The sequence below is a fragment of the Propithecus coquereli genome, unplaced genomic scaffold, assembly GCF_000956105.1.
Source record: "Propithecus coquereli isolate 6110/MARCELLA unplaced genomic scaffold, Pcoq_1.0 Scaffold530, whole genome shotgun sequence".
NCBI lineage: Eukaryota > Metazoa > Chordata > Mammalia > Primates > Indriidae > Propithecus > Propithecus coquereli.
In genome coordinates, this window is record NW_012151175.1 from 367,162 (window position 1) to 389,823 (window position 22,662).

At 42.5% G+C, this 22,662-nt stretch overlaps 1 protein-coding gene across 2 annotated transcripts in view; it reads left to right on the forward strand.

The window, feature by feature from the left end:
• Window positions 1–22,662, forward strand: part of ZMAT4 (zinc finger, matrin-type 4) — a 255,428-nt gene that overhangs the window by 187,639 nt on the left and 45,127 nt on the right. For both annotated transcript variants that reach the window (XM_012657146.1, XM_012657145.1), the window contains one exon: window positions 19,533–19,629. In XM_012657146.1, coding sequence (XP_012512600.1) covers window positions 19,533–19,629 — 97 coding nt within the window. The remainder of the gene's footprint in view (window positions 1–19,532; window positions 19,630–22,662) is intronic.

Genomic DNA, 22,662 nt, shown 5'->3' on the forward strand with positions numbered 1-22,662 from the left:
TAAGTGCTCAGGTATAGACAGAACAGCAGACTTTTTTTCCAAACCCATCCGGCTGGGGGACAAAAGATTCTTCTTTTCTGCCTTGGTGGGGTCCTGTGGCTTCAGAGAAGGACAAAGCAGCCCGCTGGTCTCTGTCTGGGGACAGCTGGGATGGGTCGGGCCAGCAGTGTGGGCTGACAGGAGGAAGTGAGCGCTTCTCCAGCACAAGGGCTCAGGCACCAGGGCCAAGTCAGGAATCGGTTTACGGACTCGGAGAGGAGCCAGGTTTGGTGCCCTAGACCCTATGAGCCCCTCACAAGGGCTACTGTCAGGACTGGGCACCCTGGCAGAGGTGGACAATCACCAGCGTGACTCACCGCTCAGCCCTGGGGTGCAGGTTAGAACTGCCTCACTCCCTCTGCTTGAGGTCAGGACGGGGCCCGCGTCTGCCCAGGGCCAGGCGGAGCCGCGGTGAGGTCGGGCTCCCCGTGGAGGAGTGGAGAGACCACATAGGCTGGATCCTGCCTACGCCCTGTACAGAGTGGCGTGGAAATGCTTTCATGGTCCATTTTTATCTTGGTAAAACTTAGAAACAGAAGTCAGCATGGCTCAGGCTAGAAAGGAGGTCAGAATAACCAAATATCTGAATGCAAGAGAAATTTCACCTTCCTTATCTGTTGACTTTTGTCTTAAGAGGAATAATAGATGTTGAGAAGTTGCAGATTGGGCTAATTTATGGAAATAAGGCAAAAAAGAGCTTTCTCCATCCATCCTTCACCTGCCATCCCCCCGACCGTCCCCTGTATGTACACACACACACACACACACACACACACACACACACACACACACATGCACGCGCGCGCGGCCTGGGGAGCAGGGCTCCCGCAGCTCTGGAGAGGTAACGGGATACGGTCCTGAGATGCGGCTGTGCAGTGGCATGAAGTGGACATGAAGCAGTTTAGTTTAAATGGGGAAATGCAAGCACAGGAATAAACGAGCTTGAATGGATTAGGGTCACGAGGAGTTCCAAACCCCGCCTGGTTAGTAGAGACAGTCACGGTCAAAGCATCCAGAGGATGACTCAGGCACCTGTGGTGAGGAAGGCAGGCAGAAGAAGGGACTTGCGCTGGGAACTGAAGACTCCCCTGGGCTGGGTGACGCGGATGCCATCCGCCTAACCCCCCTTGCGCCGCACACACTCCAGCAACGCCCCACCTCATGCGCCCCTTCTAAGGTCTTCAGCCCACCCCCCCGACCTGCCCCTGAGCATAGGCCTGGGAGAGAAAGCTGCACGGGGCACCGCACAGCCACGGGCTTCCACAGCGCTGAGAGGATGCCCACTCTTAGGCTCAGAGGAAGCCGACGTTGCCCCAAGACGGTGTATCATCATATACGGCGTTCCCTGGGTTTCCCAAAGAGAAGAGAATCTCAGCTTTCAAAGGAGACCCCTTCACTACTAGGAAAGCCTTCCATTGGTTAAGTTTTCCAATTTTACCTAGAAAATTTAGCTCTTCAACTTTGTGAAAGTTGGTGTAGAAAACATTTGAGTATATACATGTATATCTACATGTGTAAATATATGTGGGTATGTGCATGTATATGTGTGTGTTTATATGTATGTGTATATATGTAACAATTAGAGTTCTACTAATTAACCTTCGTTGTAGACTGACATTGAAGGCCTATGTGCCAGACCCTGTTAGAAATTCATGAATGAATCAGTCCTTGTTCGCCAGGGGCTTGCAGCACCAGAGGACACAGTGTTAGACAAAGTGTAACGGGAATCAGAGAGAGAGAAGGAGAAGAAAGAAATTACAGTGAGGGAACCTGGAACCCTCAGATTTCATTTCAGAATAGAGGTCAATGCCAGACCTTTGTAGTTCAGAAAATCTTAAATTTAGAACTCGTGATTGATTTGACGGTGTCTGTTTGTCTTATTGAATTAACTGTTTTGCAGTCAAACTCTCCCATCCCCCCAAATTGCAGCTGTTGACTAAATATCAGTCATCTGCATTGGCTGCTCAGAAAAAAGCCCTGGAACAGTCTGAACATCCGGTGATAGTTCTACCTGAAAACTGTCCACTGGAACATCAAGGAGGCACTTTCTAGCTGTTGGGATTTTATCTCATTGAATTCTAGGACTAATATTTCATTGATTTTACTGTACATGTTCACACAGAATTCCAAAATAAATTCATTGTAGACTTTAAAATATACATTGTACACTACTTTCATGTTCAGAATAAGAATATCACTTACATACTGGCATGTGAGAAAAAAAAACACTGAATTATGTGTTTTCTTTTTTGCCAAACTATGGATAACCCTATATCATAAAACTCAGGGAGTTTTAAAAATGCACATACTCTTTGCCCCTTCCGACACTTCCTTTTGGGAAGGCAGATTCAATTCTTGGTGGGAGGAAGAGAGGCAGTATAGTTACTCTTGAAACTTCTCCCTCATCCATAAGCATTGGTTTTAAATTGCCATGAAATTCGAATAATAGCGCAATGAATTTTCCCATCCAGGTAACCAAAAAGAAGGAACCATTTGGCTATTTCTGTCAAGATTAAGCATTTCTTCAGAGTTCAACTTATCTGCATGACCTCTGAAGGGTTCTTCACTTCATTTGTTCATCCATCCATCCGCACAAACACTTGTGGGGTGCCTGTGTATGTCAAGCTCTCCTCTGGGCTTGGAGGTGTAAGAGTTAACAAGAGACAAAAATATCTGCCTTTTCGAATGTTAGATTTTAAGGCAGCACTGCAGAACATTTTTATTAAAAGTGAAATATATAACATGTTACATGGTGCTAAGTGCTATGGAGAAGGATGATATAAAACAGGCAGTGGGGTTGAGGTTTGTGGTTTAGCAAGAGAATCAAGAAAGGCCTCACTGAGAAGGTGACATCTGAAGGACGACAGGAAGGAGCTGAGGGTGAGCCGTGTCCGTATCAGGGAGATGAGCAGACTTGGAGAGCAGGAGAGTGGCTCCAGGGGAGGCAGAGGCGACCAGGGATGTCCAGGCAGTGAGAGCACTGACAGGCCACTGTGATGACTTTGTCTTTGCCTGGGAAGCCATTGGACCCTTAACAAGCTCCCTCTGACTGCTGAGGCCTGTCTGAAGGAAAACAAGGGCAGAAGCAGGAGTCTGGGGCAGAGGCCAGTTGCAATGATTCAGATGTTAAATAACGGACCTAGGTCCATGGGACTTGGTAGGGTGGTAGCAGCAGAGGTGTCAAGAATAATTCTGGGTCCGTTTGATCCAGAAATCCCACTCCGGGGTACATACCTCACAGAACTGAAAGACATTTGCATGCAGCCGTGTGCACAGCAGCCACAGCATGGAAACGACCCACGTGTCCGTTGGAGTGTGACTGGAGAAGCACGTCTGGTCCGTACGCACAATGGGGTGCTGTTCAGCCTTAAGAAGAAAGGAAACTGTGACATATGCCGCAACATGGATGGACTTAGAGGACAATGTACTAAGTGAAACGAGCCAGTCACACAAACCCACACTCTGCTGTATAATTCCACTTACGTGAGGTAACTGGGGACTCAAGCTCACAGGAGCGGAGAGTGGAATGGCGGCCATCAGGCGAAGGGGGAGGGGAAGGACGGTTAGGATGCCTGGGGACAGAACAGCAGTGTCACAGGATGAAGGAGTTCTGTGGCTGGGTGGTGGCGCCAGTTGCACAGTAATGTGCATGTAGGCGATGCTGCCGAAACGAACTCTTAAAAATGGGTGAGATGGTAAATTGTACGTTATGTGTATTCTACCACAATTAGAGCGATGTTTTTAAAAATGTAAAAGTAGATTCTGGATCTGGTTTAAAGATCCAGAATAGAATGTGCCTCTGAACTGGGCGGTGTTGAAAAGGATTCGAGAATGACTCTCAAGTTTTGGCGCTGCCAGCTGGAAACGGGGTGCAGAGGACTGTGGGGGCAGCTTTGAATGGGAGAGGCCTGGCTTGGTTTCAGACATGTGGACACTTGGCAGTTAAATTTCTCCTGCTTTTCTTCTTTTTTGGGGGGTGGTGGGCAGGGAAGGGGATATTCTAACCTCATTTTCGGCACCGAGTGCTTTTTTGGGCCCCCGTCCTAGCCCAGGCCACTGTAATTTCCCGTCTGCATTACTGCAACTGGCCCCACCCCAGCCTCCCGGCTAATGTTCTTGGTCCCACCAGAGTCCCCTCGGGCAAGTCTCCACACAGCAGTTAGAGGGACCCTGTCAGTGTTTCAGCCCAACGGCCAAAGTCATTGGGTGGCATGTCATCTTCGCTGCCCGCGCGGAATGTGCACATATGTGCACCTGGTCCACCATAGCTGCCTCCTACAAAGGCATCCCCACCCCCAAACACTGAATTGGCCGATACCTATGTTTGCTCCCAGGAGAAATATGTCCGTCTGCCTGTCTATCCATCCATCCATCCACCCCCATATCTCGTACAGATTATAATCTTAACCCTAAAAACAACTCATTCTGGTATTTTCTATTTTCTTGATTTTACAAAAGAGAAAATGAGGCTCAGAAGCACTGTGACTTGCCTGAGGCCACCCCTCTAACAGGTGCCAGCGCTGGGGTTTAACCTCCAGCCAGCTGGCCCCAAAGCTGAGGCTTCCTGCACCACACGTTCTGTCCCCTGCTGTCTTTGTCCCCTGTGTCTCGTGGGTGAGCAGAAACAGGAGGCAGTGCTGCCTCGTTCAGCCTCCGCTGGGAACGTGCACGTGGGCTGCTCTGTTGATTTGGGGATTACAAATAAATTCCAGGGAACTGACAGACTCGAAAATACAAATCCTTGAATAATAGCGAGCATTGAACAGATATATGCACACACAGTCACGCACCGCATAACAACGTTTCGGTCAATAACAGACAGTGTATATGACAGTGTTCCCATAAGGTCATAATGGAGGGGACAGTTCCTGTCACCTGGTGAATCTTGGTGATCCTGACCCTGTGCAGGCCTAAGCTAATGTGTTTTGTGTCTTAGTTTTTAACAAAAATGTCTAAACGATAAAAAAAGATAAATATTTTAAAAATAGAAAAAGCTTATAGAATAAGGATACAAAGAAAGAAAATGTTTTTGCTCAGTGGTACAATGCATGTGTGTTTTAAATTGTTATTACAGAAGTACCAAAAATTTTTTAAGAATTTTAAAAGTTTATAAGTAAAAATGTTATAGTAAGCTAAGATTAACTGAAGAAAGAAAAATAAATTTAAAACAATTATAAATTTAGTGCAGCCTAACTGTACAGTGTTTATAAAATGTGCAGGAGTGTACAGTGATGTCTTAGACTTAGGCCTTCACGTTCATTCACCACTGACTTGCTGACTCACTGACTCACCGACTCACCCAGAGCAGCTTCCAGTCCTGCAAGCACCATTCATGGTAAGTACTTGTACAGGTGTACTATTTTTAAAAATCTTTTATAGCCTATTTTTACTGTATTTTTTCTAAGTTTAGGTATATTTAGATACACAAATACCATCGTGTTACAGTTGCCTACAGTATTTAGTACAGTGACGTGGTGTAGAGTTTGTAGCCGATGAGCAACAGCCCACGCCATGCAGCCTAGGTGGGTAGTAGGCTATGCTGTCTAGGCTTGTGCAAGTACACTCTGATGTTCACACAATAACAAAATCACCTAATGATGCATCTCAGAACACATCCCCATTGTTAAGCAACATGTGACTGTGTGTATAAATACCTATATTTTTTTTTTCTATTTGGGTGCATCAAACATCAAAGTCTACTGGGAAATCGGTCTGAATAGTTGGAAAGGCATTGCCACGCTCACCAAAGCTGCTGCTTGCTCAGCATTCACGCCGACCCTGGAGAACAAGTGACATTGTCAGCAGAGGCTGTTGACAGAAGAAAACAATAGTCTTTCTGATGGATCCTTGAGTTCTCGCCTTAAAAATAAAAAACATGCAATTACATGACTTCCAACATACCCTTGTGCTTTTTCCTTTTTATCTAATTTATGAACTTTGCTAATTACCTATTCAATAGCCTCAATCACTCAATTTAAGAACAAAGCAGGCGAGATATATTGAGATCCACTGTGTCAACAGCTTTCTTAGAAGCAGTTCGTGTAATGTCATATCTTCCACGTTTTCAAAAATTTTTAAAAATGAAGAATAGAGACAATTTTCCATTCAACTCTATGCCAAGCAAATATAAGATGATTAGTATAGAAGGATGCATTTGACCTGTCAAGGTGTGTATAAATAGCATCTGTAGAGAAGGCAGCCTGCCAGGATGATTTGAATATGCCTGAAGACGCCAAAAATGAGTGTTCTTTCTAGAATACTAAGTTATTATGAAATGTCCCACTCACGAGTTAGTTCTTTTTTTTGTCCAAGGCAAAAGCCCATCGTGATCAAAAATAATAATCAAAGTTTACATTTGTCGAGGTGTTTTGTTCTTTTCTGAGTTGTCTCCCTACGTTTACTCATTTAATTTTCATATGAACTCTCTGAGTAGGCACAGGCATTATCTCCAGTTTAGGGACAGGAGACACATAAGCGTTAAATAACATGAGTAGGATGAAAAAGGGGAAATATGAAGTTCCTCTCCATGAAAATCATCTATAGATGAGTGTTTTATTCTTTCATTTCTTTTGTCTCCCTCTTATTCGTAGGCCTGATATATGTGGAAAGTATTAAGTTATAGTCATTTTCTGGACTCCATACAATGTTTTTGCTTTCTAAATATCAACAGTTTCTCCTATCCATAATTTGTGAATTCTGTTATCCTCTGTTACATGGTAAATTAAATGAGGTCAGGTGTGTTTCTATAAATAGGTCAGGCCACTGGGATAATTATATTAAATTGTGAGGTCTCCTGTCACATGTCCCACAGAAAAATCCCTTACGAAAGTCACAGTGGGGCTGTCAGATGTCAGGGCACAGTGTCAGGGTGGCTCAGGTGCCAGGCAGGGCAGGCAGCCCTGGGGCTGATTGGAGGTGACTCGAGGGCCCCTGTCTCCATAGCTCTCTCCCCCAACTGGCCACGCCCAAAATCCTACCTTTAAAGGTGTTTTCTTCTACTGTTGAAGACTGCCTCATTTCAAATATCTCTGTTAAAAGGCCAATAATGCAAGGAAGCAGCATGCAGCCAAAACGTAACACAAAATTTGGCTGTCTGGCTCCCGAAAGCAAGGTAAGGACCTGGCTGTAAGAGACACGTCTCCAAGTGGGGAGCAGGGTTACCAAGGAGCTAGAGGGACACAGAAGGTGCTGCCTGGGCTCTCAGCAGACAGCTCGCTTGCAAGTGACAGGGAGGGAAAGCGGGAAAGAACACAGCCTGATTTATTAAGTAATTAAAAGGAAATAGTGACATTTAGACATTTTTGCCGTCCACTTTTCAACTTTGTGTCCTTCAGTCTTGAAAATCACCACCAGTGCTGCGCGCACTTCCCTGGGCCTCTCGATTGCCCAGGCAGCAGGTGCCGCTCCAAGCCAAGGTTGGCGAAGATGCGTTAGGACTCCTAGAGGAGCTGACAGTCACTGTGTCTTCAGCTGATGCAGCTAAGAGGGAAATATGGTCCATCACGACTATCGACAGGAAACTGCAGGGGCCGAGCATCTCCAAGCCTTGGGAGGACGTGAGAGAGAGTGGAGGGAGCACCGTGGCAGGGCAAGCGGAGACGGGAGGAGGCAGGCCACTAGACTCGCTCACTCTGCGCTGCATATGCGCCGCTTTCCACCACCTCCGATAGGAACAAGCAACTGTTTGAGCTTTAATTTAGCCCATCGTGGGACTCGATGCCATAATCCACAGCTTCGGGTTCTGCACACAATCCGTTTCAGGCATAAAGCAATCTGTAATCAAACACTGTGTTCTAGAAAAAATGAATTTTATGAAAACAATGTACATAAAAAATTCTTTGCTGTATTACAGTTTGCCTATATCCACTGAGATCTACGGCACTGCCATTGGCCATAAAGGAAAAAGCACATACCACGTTCTATGAATTTCCGTTTGCATCACATCATCATCCTGACCAAGAAGAAACTTCCCCATATGTTGCTGTTTAATATGATGGTTAAAGATCATTTGAGTACAATTCAAATGAATAGATTACGTCAGAGTGGGTCTGCTTATTTCTGTGTTTTTTTTTTTTTTTTAAATACAATTCAGATCACAACAACAAAAAACAATTCAATTCCTTTGGCTGCTTACAGTTCGCTATGGTGATCTTCTCCCAGACCGAAATAAAGGTTGTATGAGGGTTGATTTTCTCAAAGTGCAAAAATCTGCCATTTGTTCTCTGCCATACAGAACATATCTAAACCTTCTTCCAATAAAACAACTCTTTAAATATTTAGAATGATCTGCTCTGTCCCATCTGAATTTTCACAGTAGGGTAACAATTTTCCAGCCCTTTCTTGGGTCAGGCATCCAACAATGCTAAAATTGTCTTTTAATTACGGAGAATAAATTTATTCCCTAGCTTTAGGTTTTGTTTGTTTGGAAACAGCTTTTGAAGATGCAAAGCCATTTGCCTCCTGATTCAATTTTCATAGCTTTGCATATGTACTATTTAAATAGAGAAAGAATTGTTTCAGAAAATGTGTGTTCTTTGTTTAATTGACTGTTTGGTACCCTGCAGTCTCTGCCTGCAGGCAGTGGGATGAATTCAGAAGGCTATGCGTTTAAACATCCTGTACTTTGGAATGACTGTTGTGTGGAGTCATAGCAGCAGGCTCTTCAGCTTGGGCTGTGGCAAACCCTGACTTCAGTGAGCCTTCCTTAAACTAACGCCCCAGGGAAGAGCCATGTCCCTTGTGCAAGTCTGAGATTGATGTGCCTGCAGCCCTAATATTATCCTTATAAGGGTGTCATGGCAAACTGTGGTGGTCCCTTACTTGGGATATCCTAAGTGCTGTGCTTGGAATTGATGGGAAAAACTGATTGTTGTTCCAGACCCTTAACCCGTATTTCAACCAGAACAGCCATGCTTTAGCTGTTAGGTCATTAAGTATGAATATCTGATTTCCTTAAGTACTAAGTTTGACAGTTGATATCTCTGACATTTCACTTTGACACTTATTGGTTTTTTTTCCTATTATGAAGGTACATCCTCAGTCTTTTAAATGTACACATTGGCTTATGATTATCTTTCACATTTTTTAGAGCAATTTTTGTGAAACCATGGATAAGTCAAAAATTTGTGTTATTTTTGAATATGAGTTCCATCATGAAACCAGTGCTACACAGACAGCTCAAAATATCATCCAATTGTTTGGGAAGGATGTGGCTAATGAACACAGCACGTTGATGGTTTAAGAAGTTCTGTTCTGGTGATTCTAATCTTGAAAATGAGCCATGTGGGCGACCTGAGACCAAGGTGGATAATGATGAGCTGAAAACTGTAGTGGAAGCAAATCCATCTCAACCTACGTGTGAATTAACGGCAAGGTTTGACATTACTATTCCAACAATATTGAACCACTTGAAACAAATGGGCAAGGTATAGAAGCTGGATAGATGTGTTCTGCATGAATCAAACGAGCATCAGAAGAGAAATCGTCTCAAAGCTTGCCTTTCTTTGCTGTCACGACATAAAGGTGAACCAATTTCTACACCATATCGTTATGTGCAATGAAAAATGGATTCTTTTTGACAATCACAAGCATTCAGCACAATGGTTGGATGAAGATGAAGTGTCGAAACACAGTCCAAAACTGAATATTCATCAAAAAAAGCTAATGATGTCTGTTTTGTGGTCCAGCGCTGGTATTATCCACTACAGCTTCATGAAACCTGGTCCATTGATTACAGCAGATGTCTCCTGTAGCCAACTGGATAAAATGACGAGGATGGTTTGATTAAGCAGCAGAGATTAGTCAACAGAGACAGGCCAATCCTCTTGCAAGACAACTCTTGACCACATGTCACACAAACAACGCTGCTCAAACTACAGAGGCTGGACTTGGAAACTCTCTGTCATCCACTGTATTCACCAGACCTTGCACCAACTGACTACCCCTTCTTCCAGGCTTTGGACCACCTGGGAGGAAAAATATTCAATTCTCAACAAGCTGTGGAAAACGCCTTTTGCGATTTCATTGTCACTTGCTCTCCAGGCTTCTTGGCTGTTGGCAGAAGCAAGCTACCGTTAAGATGGCAAAACTGTGTTCATGGTTTAGGCACACTCTTTGATTAATTGTACTGCTTCTTGTTTGAGATGTAATAAACTAAACTTTGATTCAAAATTAGACATTTCCTATTTAATGACCTAATATTTCATATATTAGTTCAAAATAAGGTTTTTTTATTTTTGAAAACAGGGTTCTTTTACTTCCCCTCCCTCACTCCAGTTTTTCTTGTAAAAGCCCTAGTGTAGTAATTAAGATAACTAATTTTGAAATGAAAAATAAATAGATTCAGATCTGACTTTTCCACTTACTAGTTCGATGACTTTAGTGTCTTTCAACCATGGTTTTCTCATCTGTCAAAAGAGCTAATAACATTAGCTAATTTGTTATTAGCTAATGTTATTAGCTAACATTAGCTAATAACATGTTTTGAGGATTAAATATGATAATAACAACCTGTTCATCCTTTTAGAAAAGGTTTATTCTCTTGGCTTCCTTGATACCAGCAAATTCTCTATCAGTTAGGCTAGGATGAGAAGAGCAAACCACCATGATCGAAGTAGAGTAAAAACTTTATTATGAGGATTACATCTTATGCAATTTCGGGAGCTGGCGAGACAGTCAATATAAGGCTGTTTTTTTGTTTGTTTGCTTTTTGTTTTTGTTTAGTTTTGTTTTTTTCCTGCATCCAGCATTGGAGCAGCAGCCAGGAAGGAAGAGGGGTGGTGAGGTAGGGAGGAGCAAAGGCAAGCTCGAGACTGAGTCTGTGTCTGAGTGCCTGGTGCCTCCATGACAGGGGACCTGCAGGCTGGGTTGGGTCCTTGCAGCAGGCGCCTGCGCACGTGGCTGGCCCAGGACCCCACAACACGGCAGAGGGAGATGCGGAGGGAGCTGGAGGTGCCTGTGGGCCTGGCTCCTGCCCCACATACCAACGTGAGAGAGCAAATCAGCAACAATTTGGCATCAGGCTGTGCTAACTGCTCCTGCACTCTCCTGAACTTTCTTCTCTTTACCTACACCACCTCCACGGGTGATCTAACCATCCCTGGGGCATTAAATGGCCCCTATGTGTTGACGAGTCCCTGGTCTACCAGTGTGCTCTTTGCCCCAACTTTTCTACAGTCGATGTTGTCGTGCTGGAGCTTGAACGGTACAGACGTGAAAAGCCCACCACTAGCACCGCCCCCCACCACCACAGAAAGACGTGGCTTGTGACAATGGTGTCCTTTCCCTATCGCTGGGTGGGGCTCATAATCTTTTCAGGGACTCTAGGCAGCTACTACCAACGAATCATAATTGACACGTAACTGACACATGAGCTGAATGGCTGCTACCCCTAGAGGAAGAGGTAGAACTCGTTGAGCTGGAACCTAATGAGGACAAACAGGAACATCTAAGTAATCAGGTACAGAGGTGGAGGAAGTGAAGGTTTGGCTTGGCAGAAACCTGTGTAAAAAGCACTTAGGGGAATTGACTGATGACAGGTTCCACATGAGTACAGATTGCAGTGTGTCCGGGTTCACACACGCGCACACACAGACACACACACACATTTATATACAAAGCCTGAAAGGTATTGACAGAAATAATAGTGTACAAGGGCTATCTGGGCTTTTCTCTTGTTCCATACGAAGCGTAGAATTATTTTTTCTGGATATGTGAAAAATGATGTTGGTATTTTAACAGGGATTGCATCGAATCTGTAGATCACTTTGGGTAGTATAGACATTTTAACAATGTTGATTCTGCCGACCCACGAGCATGGCATGGTTTTCCACCTGTTTACATCCTGTGCTATTTCCTTGCTCGGTGTTCTGTAGTTCTCCCTGTAGAGGTCTCTCACCTCCTGTCCTCCTCTGCTTTGCACTGAGGAGGCCACAGTAGGGACTTGCCCTTCAGTGTGAGGGTCGTAGCTTAAGAGAGTCAAGTTTCCTGCCATCCAGAAGGTGTGGTGGAGACGACCCGGGAAACTGGAATGCGCGTTACAGGAAGAACACTGTGCAAATGCCAGTGGACTTCAGCCTGGTAAACGAAGCCTGAGGGGACACGGTAACTTTCTTCAAGTATTTGATGTGTTTGAAGATGTGGGAATAAACTTGTGCTGGGGACCCACACAAGGCCAAGCTCCCGCCATGGAGAGACATCAGCTGCACTTCAGAAAGAGCAGCCTCCAAGTGCCAGCCACGCCGCCGGCGGTCAGGGCAAGTACAGAGATCAATTCTGCTTGTCAGAGATGCAAAAAGTTCCTGCATCCCATGTGGGGTTTTGGATTAGACCCATGGTTTCCTCAGACCTTGCAGTTTAAAACATTTAGGTTTCTCTGTTCTAATCTAGACTTACTGAATCACAGTCCTCGGGGGATAAGACCTGGAATCTGTGTTTCTAGCAACTCCGACTTGATTCTCACCTGCCAGATGGACAGGTGTGGGAATACTGGACTCGATGATCCTCAAGGGCCTCTCCAACTTCTGTGACTCTAGTCCTGGCGCCTGTCCTGGGGCCGTGTGCACAGTGAGAGGAGAGTGCAGTCCTGAGTTGGAAGGCACAGGTTCAAAACCCAGCTCTGTCTCCCACTAGCTTGGCGATTCTGAGCAAGTTTCTGTACCTCAGTTTCCTCTTCCGTGAAATCAGTGTAAAAATCATGTCTGCTCTTAAGGTGTTGTGAATGTAAATGACCAACTGGGTAAAGTGAGCACAGCAGTGCTTAATTGTGGCTGGTATTAGCTTTTCTTTTACGCTGGAAGATGACAAATCCACATAAGGGACAGTCTGATTAATGGATGTTTAAGAAATGGGAGAGAGAACTTAAAAAAAATACTTTATTGTTTTTATTTTTATGTTATTAACTATCTTTCAAAACAGTTCTGACTTTAGTGAACATTATCATACAGAACATATGTAAATATTTCTGTGAGTGCTGCAAGGTTGGCAAAGCATCAGTATGAATATGAAGTGTACTTTCTATGAAGGCAAAACAGTAGAAATTGCAGGGAGTAAAAAGAACAGAAACTCGCTAAACTGAAGCTTCCAGTTTGCTGAGGTTTTTGTGAGAACTACATCATCTAACTTTTCTTTAATTCCGTGGAATGTGCAGATCTTGAGCATACAATGCGATAAATGTTGGTAAACTACCGTCCCAAATCTAGATACAGAATATTTTCATTACTCTAGAAAATTCCCTTTTGTACCATTCCAGCCAATTCCCATTTCCCCAAAAGCAGAACTGTTCTGAGTTTTATTAACACAAAACAGATTTGTTGTTCCTGAGTTTTCCATGAACGTGTTCTCACAGTGTGTGCTCTGGTACCTGACTGCTTTGCCAACACATTAGGTATTTCAGATCCATTTATGTTGTCTCAGTGATCAGTAGGTTTTTTAAATTTCCGAGCATTATTCCATCATATGAATACACAATAATTTGTTTATCAATCCTGATGTTGATGGACATTTGGATTCTTTTGAGTTTTGGGCTATTTTGAATAAAGCTGCTAGAAACATTCTTGTAAAAATCTTTTTAAAAAAATACTACACTTTTTTCCCTCTTGGGTAGAATTTGTACTTGTAGACATTATTAATCATGGGGTAGATCCACGCTTAACTTTGTAAGAAACTATCAATTGGTTTTCTAAAGTAGTTGTACTGTCATAATCTCTTCAGTAACGTGTGAAATCTCACTTGTTCCACATGGTCATTTCCATTTGATATTATTTTGCTTGGTGTCAGCATTTGTGATGTGTGCGAGATGGTATTTAATCATTTTGATTTGCATTTCTCTGGTGACAAATGAGGCTGAACACTTTTTCTTATCTTCTTTTGTGACATAGCCAATCAAGTATTGTGCCCTTTAAAAAAATTAGGTTTTTTTTTTTATTATTATTGATTTGTAGGAGTTCATTATACATTCTGGATACAAGTCCTGTATCCAATATATGTATTGCAAGTATTTTTTCCCAAGCAGTGCTTACCTTTTTGTTTTCCTAATGGCGTCTTTTATAGGTAGAAGCTTTTTCTTTTTATAAAATCCAATTTATCACTTTTTAGTGATCAATACATTTTGTTTCCTAAGAAATCCAAGTTTATATTTTTTCTAGAAGCTTTATAATTCAGATTTTACATTAAAATCTATAATCAATTCTTAATTTTAATGTATGTTGGGAGATATCCTTAATCTTTGGTGTTAGCCAAATTATATTTAGAATTATTAGGTTCTCCTGTTGAATTTCCTTCTTTATTGTTATAAACATCTTTCTCTCTGGCAAAATGTTTTGCCATGAATCCTGTTTTGTTTGATGTTAATGTGGGCACTTCCACTTGCCTAAACTTGCTGTTTTCATGCTATGTCATTTTCTATCCTTTTACTTTCAACCTATAAGTGTACAAAGTGCATCTTTTGAATTCAGTGAATATTTGGATCTTTTTATCCAATTTGGCAGTTTTGGCCTTTTACTCAAAAGTTTAATCCATTTATATGTAATGTAATTATTGATCGGGTTGAATTTTAGCTCTATCATTTGGTATTTGTCTTCTATTTGTTCCATCTTTTTTCTGTTTTTTCATTTCTCCTTTCCTGCCCTTTTTTTTGGGTGAGTCAAATACTTTTTATTATTCTATTTTATTTTCTCTGTATGCTTTTTAGTTTTCTTTCTTTATATTTGTTTAGCAGTTGTTCTAAGGGATTGCAATATACATCCTTATCACTGTTGATTTAGAGTTAATATGGTACCATTGCATGTAAAATATAATGATCTTTCAACAACATTGTTCTACTCTGACCTATTCTTGAGCATTTGCTGTCATATATTGTACATGTGTATACATTATAAATGCCATAATACAATAATACACTATTATAATTGTTGCTTTAAATTATTTGCTGTCTTCAAATAAATTATGAGGAATTTTAAAATATAGATATGTACATATCGAAGATGTCTGATGTCATTTTTTTCTTGTAGATTTGGGTTCACATCTGGTGTTATTTCCCTTCTACCTGAAGACCTATGTATCGCATTTCTGTAGTACACATTGGTTGGCAAACTCTTCTCTTAGTTTTTGTTTATTGAGAATGTTCTTGGTCCACCTTCAATTTTGAAGTATATTTTTGTTGGATATAGAATTTTGGATTAACAGGGTTGTTTGTTTCTTTCTGTCTTTTCATTCACTACCTTTTGTTCCTTGAGCAGTTCAAGCCTGTTTCCCCTCTAGCCCTCTCTGCTTACTGTCTACTCTCCCCGGAAAACCCCACACCAGTTCTTCACATCCCAGGCTATCGTCCTCTGGCCTCATTTCATACTTTCCAGAGAATTCTCTTGACTGCACTATTCAAAAATCACTCTCTGTCCCATTTGCTTTCTTTCGCATTATCCTGTTTACTTCCTGTGTGACACTTTCACAACCCTTACTTACGTTTTTACATTTGCTTACAAGTTTCTCTCTTTGATGAGCTGCATAAGAAAATGTACTTGCCTGTCTTCTTCTCGCCTATGTTTTTGACATTCAGCAAAATGTATGACACCATAATAAAGGCTCAATGATGTTTCTCTAATGTAGAGTAGATGCAGTTGAAGTCGTGAGGACGTCTAGCTTTGCTAGACTTGAAAAGACACATTGAGTAGTCACAGACAGCGAAACGCTTCAGGACCATCTGTTTTGCAAACATCATACTAGGAAATATAAATATGAAACTGATGCATCTTCGAGCTTTTCCAGATGCTTTGAGTTAGAAACAATCTTCTCTAGTTCCTCTAACATTTCACTTCATCCTCACTGCCGTACTTTTAATGGTCTGCCTTGCAACATTGCTGATTGTATACAGGCCTCCTCTTTCCAGTGGGACTGTATCGGCTCCTTGCATGCAGGGACTGTATTTTTCTAGCACATATCAGGCAATCCTGCAGAAATAACCTTTAGGTCTGCAAAGGTTTTAGAATTCTCTCAACATGGTATTGTGCTGAAAATGAATAAGAAAGTTAGCATTTGTGGTTTAACAATAAGATTCTCTAGTTCTCGAAGGAAAAAAAGAGACACGTAATTCCAAAGTAATTAGGACTTCAACTGAGCATTAATAAAGCACTAAGCTCCCAGGATGTGGTGTCATATGTGGAGGAGGACTCTCTACCCCTTCTTTGCCTTTGTTCTTGTTTATGTGCTCTGACTTTCCAGTTTGTAATCCCTGTAGTTTGCATTGCAATACAGTGCCAAATATTTCCTGCCCACGCCTCTGGCTGCAGAGCATGAGAACTATTATGGAAAGCAACAGATCAGAATAATTTTTAAGATTTGCTGGAGTTCTTAAAAATGCCCATTTAAAAATGTAAATATTTATGCCCATTGCTAAGCTGACCTCCCATTTATTATGAGGAGACCTTTGATTAGCCTATAGTATGAAGAGGACCCATATAAATAGTAGTTGCCATTTGTTATGACAAGATTGATGGAGAACTCTGGAGGGAGTAAAGCCTGGAGCTGGTTTTCGTATTCTGATTCCAAACATAAAAGAGGAGAACGGCTCAGCCCTGGGTGAGCATTCAAACAACTCACACACTGGCGCGATAACTTACAGCCTCTGAGTTTAGGGACCAGGTAATCTTCTGGGTCATGCACACCTGTGAAATGGAAAGACAATGTAAGCATAGCTGTTTTTATGGAACGGCTTTAAAAAAAAATAAGATCCAGTATTATTCTGACAAATTCATGTTCCCAAAAGGAGTGTGATTTTATGGAGTTCTTTTTAAAGTGTGACTATATGGTGGGGTTGGGGGTGAGGGTCTAAAACCTCTTGTACATTCCCAAGCCCCATCTAAAGCTTATAGTATCAGAATTTCCAGCTGTTCCTGGGAGTCTGCATTTGACCGTGCTCACTGGAGGCTGCACCCACACGCGGAGGTTTGGGATTCACTGCTCAAGGCGGTAGAGCCAGCAATTTTTTGTTTTATCTCTGAACTGGCAGTTTGTGCCTAGAAAGCTGTGGGTCTCTTAGATCGCTTCCTAAGAAGATCCCAGATATTTGCGGTGTCACTGTGGTTTTTCCCCATAATTAAATTAACTCATAATTGAGCAATTAGTCAAGTCAGTGCCCAATTATGTGATTGAAACAAAAACAAGTTAGTTCTCACACTAGCCGAGCCAGCTCACTACGTAAGTTCCAAATAGGTTTCTCTGAAATGCGCGCTGGGGCTTCAGAATGCGACTGCCCCCAGCAAGCTGTGCGCCCTGTTCACGTCACGGACAACACTGTCACAGTCAGTCAGTAGGACTCGTTGGATTTGCTGTAATCAGTAAGGTGCTTTCTTCTTATCCTCCATTTGCCTATTCAAACTGTCTCTGTGGGGTTATTCTTTTCCAACTTTTGGATAGAAACTAGGGCACATTTAATGAATTTTCACTTTTAAGCAGTAAAGAGTCTTTGCACATTTCTTAAGCACATAAACCCTCCATTTCCTTAATTATGGTATATCCAGGATAGAGAAAATTTTAAAAGTCTCCAGAATGCATTGAAAGTTAGTTCCCCCTCTACCAGCTCAGGTCTGTGTGGGGCTGACTTCTGGGCGTGAGAAAAGAGAGTGTAGGGGGTTTCTCTCTCCTTTTCTGCCTGGAGCTTTTGCTTTTCTTTTCTTACCTCGATAGGTGGCTCCTGGTTCCTCCAGGGCGGAGCGATGCGGGGTGGAAGGCAGAAAGGCAGGGAAATGAAATTGTACTTGACGGACACACACAAAGCTGGCACGATGCTGCTTGACTTGGCCGTGCTTGCAGACTGATTTTGCTTCTCGTGAGGCGCTTCCGTAGCTTTTGCAGGGACTCACCGTTCCTTAGGATGGGCTGAGTATCTCCTCTCCGGTCACTTTAAGCACCGGGATAGCCCGCCAGACACCTCCAGCATTTTCCTGCCAAGGTGTCATTGCCCTCGACTTCTGGCAGCCACTGTGGGTCGCATCTAAGACACCTTCAAGTCAGCTTCTCTCACACGCGGTGCGCACAGTCTGCGGGAAACTTCCTCGGGTCTTTTGTTCTGACAAGCTCTGAGCATACAGGCCAGGCCCAATCCTGTCACCTCTCATGCTTTGCCATGAGGGTGACTGACAAAACACAGTCTCTAGCCCTGGGATCTTGCAGGTGATGTCGGAGCCCAGCACGCTGCTTCCCCAGGGTACCGAGGTCCTCCCAGCCTCTCGGGTGGGCCCCGAGTCCCGTCCCCGCAGGCTGGAGCTGAGGCAGACTCCACGCTCTCTATGAAGGACCTCACAGTACTATCGCAGCTCTCTCTTAAAAAGTCTCTGCCTATTTCCTTTGTAGGAAAATAGAGAATAACGTTGACTCTTAGAAAGAAAATGCTACGCACTAATCAGAAGAAAATGCTGGAATTGTACAGTCCTGGCTTTCCCAGTGGTAAAGCAGAATTTTGCAGAAAACTGATAGCAACAGCACTCGCCTGCTACACATTTTAATATGTCCTATTCATGTAGTTCTGAGGACACCCAGTGATGTGCTTGGCCTTGTCTTCAACTTGCAGACGAGGACACTGAGGCCAGAAAGCAGTTCCGTGACTTCCTACGTCACAGAACCAGGAATGATGAGAGCCAGGATCAAAATCGAAGGTTCCAGATCATGACTGACTTTTTTTTTTTCTCTCTGCTCTGAAGGGACGTGCTGTTAGGAGGAATATGTTCCAATGAGGGTCTCTGATCTGTGGCAGATGGTTAAAGTTATTTAGTGGAAGCTGCTTTCTAACACAGGTTAGCTCTGTATGACTCAATATTGTAAAACCGTCAATATTTTCACTAAACTTCTTGAAAGCAAAGAGCATTGTATTCATCTCGGAATGCCTAGAGCTGGCCCAAAGCGGATGATGTACTAATGAATTAATTAAGTGAATGAACAATGGAATGAATATATTGTCTTCTAAACGCTGTAGTGGAAGGTAAGACTTCACGTGAACCAGACTGGTATATTATCCTTCTGCCGGGTATTTACATTTTATAAGATGATCCGAGAAGCAGCACATAAACGAGAGATGTCAAAAGCGAATTTCCAATTCTGCCACTGGCATTGAGGTGAGAAAGGAATTGGAACAGAGTTTTTCTCTGGAGCCTCAAATTTCACTGCAGAGATGACAGCCAACGGTATCTATATGCGTTAGGGAAACAGTAGAATGCTTCTTTGTTTGAGTTACGCAATCTCCGGAAACATTTCACCCCAGTTCAAAAACAGATGCTCTAATACTTTCAGCCGCCCAGAAATGGAGTAGGCTGCTTCTAACATATTCCTACCCACGCTTCTGCTAGGGGACCTGTGCTGCTCTCTGGAAGGAGGGATTGAAGTGTCCTTGGTGGGGTTGACCAGAAGTCCTCGCAGACACTGTCCCTGGACTTTTGGGGGTGCTAGGATTTGCCCAGGTGGCTGACAACAGGGTGCAGCTAACAAGGTCTGTCTGTTGTCCACAGGTCTGAGGCGCAATTACAGATGTACCATCTGCAGTGTGTCCCTAAACTCGATAGAACAGTATCATGCCCATCTGAAAGGATCTAAACACCAGACCAAGTAGGTACCTTTTGTGCTTTCACTCTTCCGTATTTTTCTATGCGATTTTTAGCAAGATGACTAGAGGCAAAATATTTCATTTATTTCAAACTAAGTAGATGGAAATTACATTTCTCTAGCTTTATAGTTCTCATGCTATTTATGCTTACTTGAAGAATGGCTTCTTCTCCCTGTTTTGGCACAAATAGTAAGTTTTCTTATTTTCTTTTTCATTTTTTCAAGGACAGTTCAGCACACTTTAGTGAACTTGAGGACACTTTTAGGTCTGTACTGTTTTTAAATAAACAACATTATCCTTATTTGTAGGATGTGCCGGACTTCGGTGCTGTGGGGACAAATTCTGTGAATGTCTTTCACCGCTTCCCCTTTTTGGATGAATGTTGCTGATTGTTATGGAAACTTAACAAATGCCCCGGTATATTAAATCATTTATACACATAGCTATTTCCAATTAAATGAAAGCTCATTCCGTTTTTTTCAAAGACTCTCATAATTTTAAACTAGGAAAGGCTGATCAGGCATCATTTCACCTATATTTATACTATGCGTCTCTTTAAAAACAGTTTATATTAGATTTGTGAGCATTTTTAAAGCAGCTGCTAGGACTGTTAATAAAATAAGAAAAAAACAAAGAATATTTCAAAAAGATGTAATTTGCCCAAACGTAATTGTTTCATTTCTCTAATATTCATTAGGAGAATAATTTAACAGATTCAACTGTATCCACACCTCATGAATAATGAATAATTCATTCAAGAAACATTTATTGAGCGCCCACTATGTGTCAGACTCCGAGCTGTGTACTAGGGAAGAAAAGATTAATAGATCTAGTCCTGCTGCTTTGGGTCCCCCTGCCAGGCTGGGGAAATAGCCATCGAAACTCACAGATTGTTCTAGCACCATGTGCGCACTCAAAGCTGAAAGCACGAGCAGAGAGCAGCACAGTGCGAGCTTTACGGGGACGTTGGTGCAGAAGTTGGGTATCTAATCATGAGGTCACAGTATAATTTTGCTCAACATTATATTGCTGGTGCCTAACGTAGCATTTGATACATTTTAGGTGCTTTATAAACATTTCTGATTGAATGAATGTGTGATTTCACAAGACGAGTAACAATTTTCCAGGGGGGGATATGAGAAGGAGCACTGCAGGTGAGGAAATTGTTTTGCAAAGACACTGTGAAGACGTAGGTCACAGGGAGCCTGGCTCAGGTGAGGAAATTCAAACCCAGAGTTATTTACTGACTCTTGGTTTTCCCCTCGATACTGTGCTGCCGTGGGAGGCAAAGCCGGTTTCATTGCTTCCTTCACTCGGATCCACCCAGAGGACTCTTATCAGGGTAATTCTTCAAAAAGAAGATTTTCTCTGATTTGTTATGGAATGCCTAGTGCGCTTGTATTGATTATTAGATACTGCACCCCCAGCGATATGTTTTCATTATCTCTCTAATTAGTGCGTTGTAAGAGGCGCCATATGCATTCTAATTAACCCGTGTCTGGTGTGCAGACACACAAACACCTGCAGTAACGAATGACCATCTTTTGGGAGCACGCATTCATTGCTCTTAAAAAACAGAAACAGGGAACTGTGACTATAAATGGCAGGAAGTTTGAAAATAACCAATGCAGAAATAAGTAATAACCAGATTCAGGAAAACGTCTCTCTCTTCTCCATCTGTACATATAAAACTCCACGTGCCGTAGTCTGCGCTAGGTATTTCACATCTATCATCTCATTTAATGCCCTTAACTATCTTTGAGGTAAATATTATTGGCCCATTATCCTGCCTGCGAAAACTAACACTCAGAACAGTTATGTAACGTACCCCAGCTCCTCCTGGCTGCAAACGGCAGAGCCAGCGCCGAGCCCTGCTGTGTCGGAGTCAGGCCTTTCCTGACGCCACGTGGCTCAGGTACTGCAGCTCTGGCTTGGGCCCAGAGCCAGCAAAGACTATGCTGCACTTGGAAAGAGAGGGCACCAAGTCCTTGAAGTGATTCAGTAGATGCACATGACTTCAGAAGGGAACATCCGCTGTGCTGTCTCCCTTCCTGTAACAAGACGCCACTCATTTCTAACTCCAAAGCACCAAGTCGATCTCCTCTGAAGAGTGCAATTAGGGAAACACGAAGGAAATAATTTTATGGAACCCTGGCCCACATGCCTGTTGCATCTGCCCCGATACATAAATTGGATATCTCGTGAATGCATGCGTGCTTGTGCATGTGTATGTGTGTGAGTGTGTGTGTGTGAGAGAGAGTGCGTGTGTGAAGTGCTTGTTCAAGTCTTTTACCTGTTTATAAAAATTAGCTGTTTCTTAATAAGTTGTAGAAGTTCTTAATTTTTAATGAAGTCCAATTTATCAGTCTGTTCTTATATGGCCAAAGTTTTGGGTTGCTGTCTAAGAATCCTCTGCCTGTCACAAAGTCATTAAGATAATCTCCTGTGTTATCATCTAGAGACTATGTAGTTTTTTCCCTTACAAATGTAGGTCTTTGATCCATCTGGTATTAATTTTATGTATAGTGCGAGGGAGAAGAGTTAGGATTTTTTTCATGCAAATACCACTTGATCCAGTACCATGTATTGAAAAGAGCATTGCAGTAGCTCTTTTCTGCAGATCAGGTGACTTACAGACATGTGCATGCGTCTGTCTTTGTATTCGGTATTCTGTCTCAGTCTACGTCTGTCTATGCTAGTATCACATTACTTTATTTCCTAGAGCTTTGTAGTAAGTCTTCATATCTGATAGACTGAATCTTCTGATTTTGTCTTCTTATTCAAGACTATCTTCATTATTCTTGTGTATAAATTTTACAATCAGCTTGTCAACTTTCTCAAAAAAGCCTTCGCAATATTGAGTCTTGTAATCCATAATCATGGTATATACCAGCATTTATTTATGTCTCCTTTAATTCTTTCGGTAATGTTTTGCAGATTTCTCTGTAAGAGGTCTTACACATCTTCGATTAGATTTATTCCTAAGGATTTGTTGTTTGGGGATGCTAGAATAAATGAGATAATTTGAAAATTTT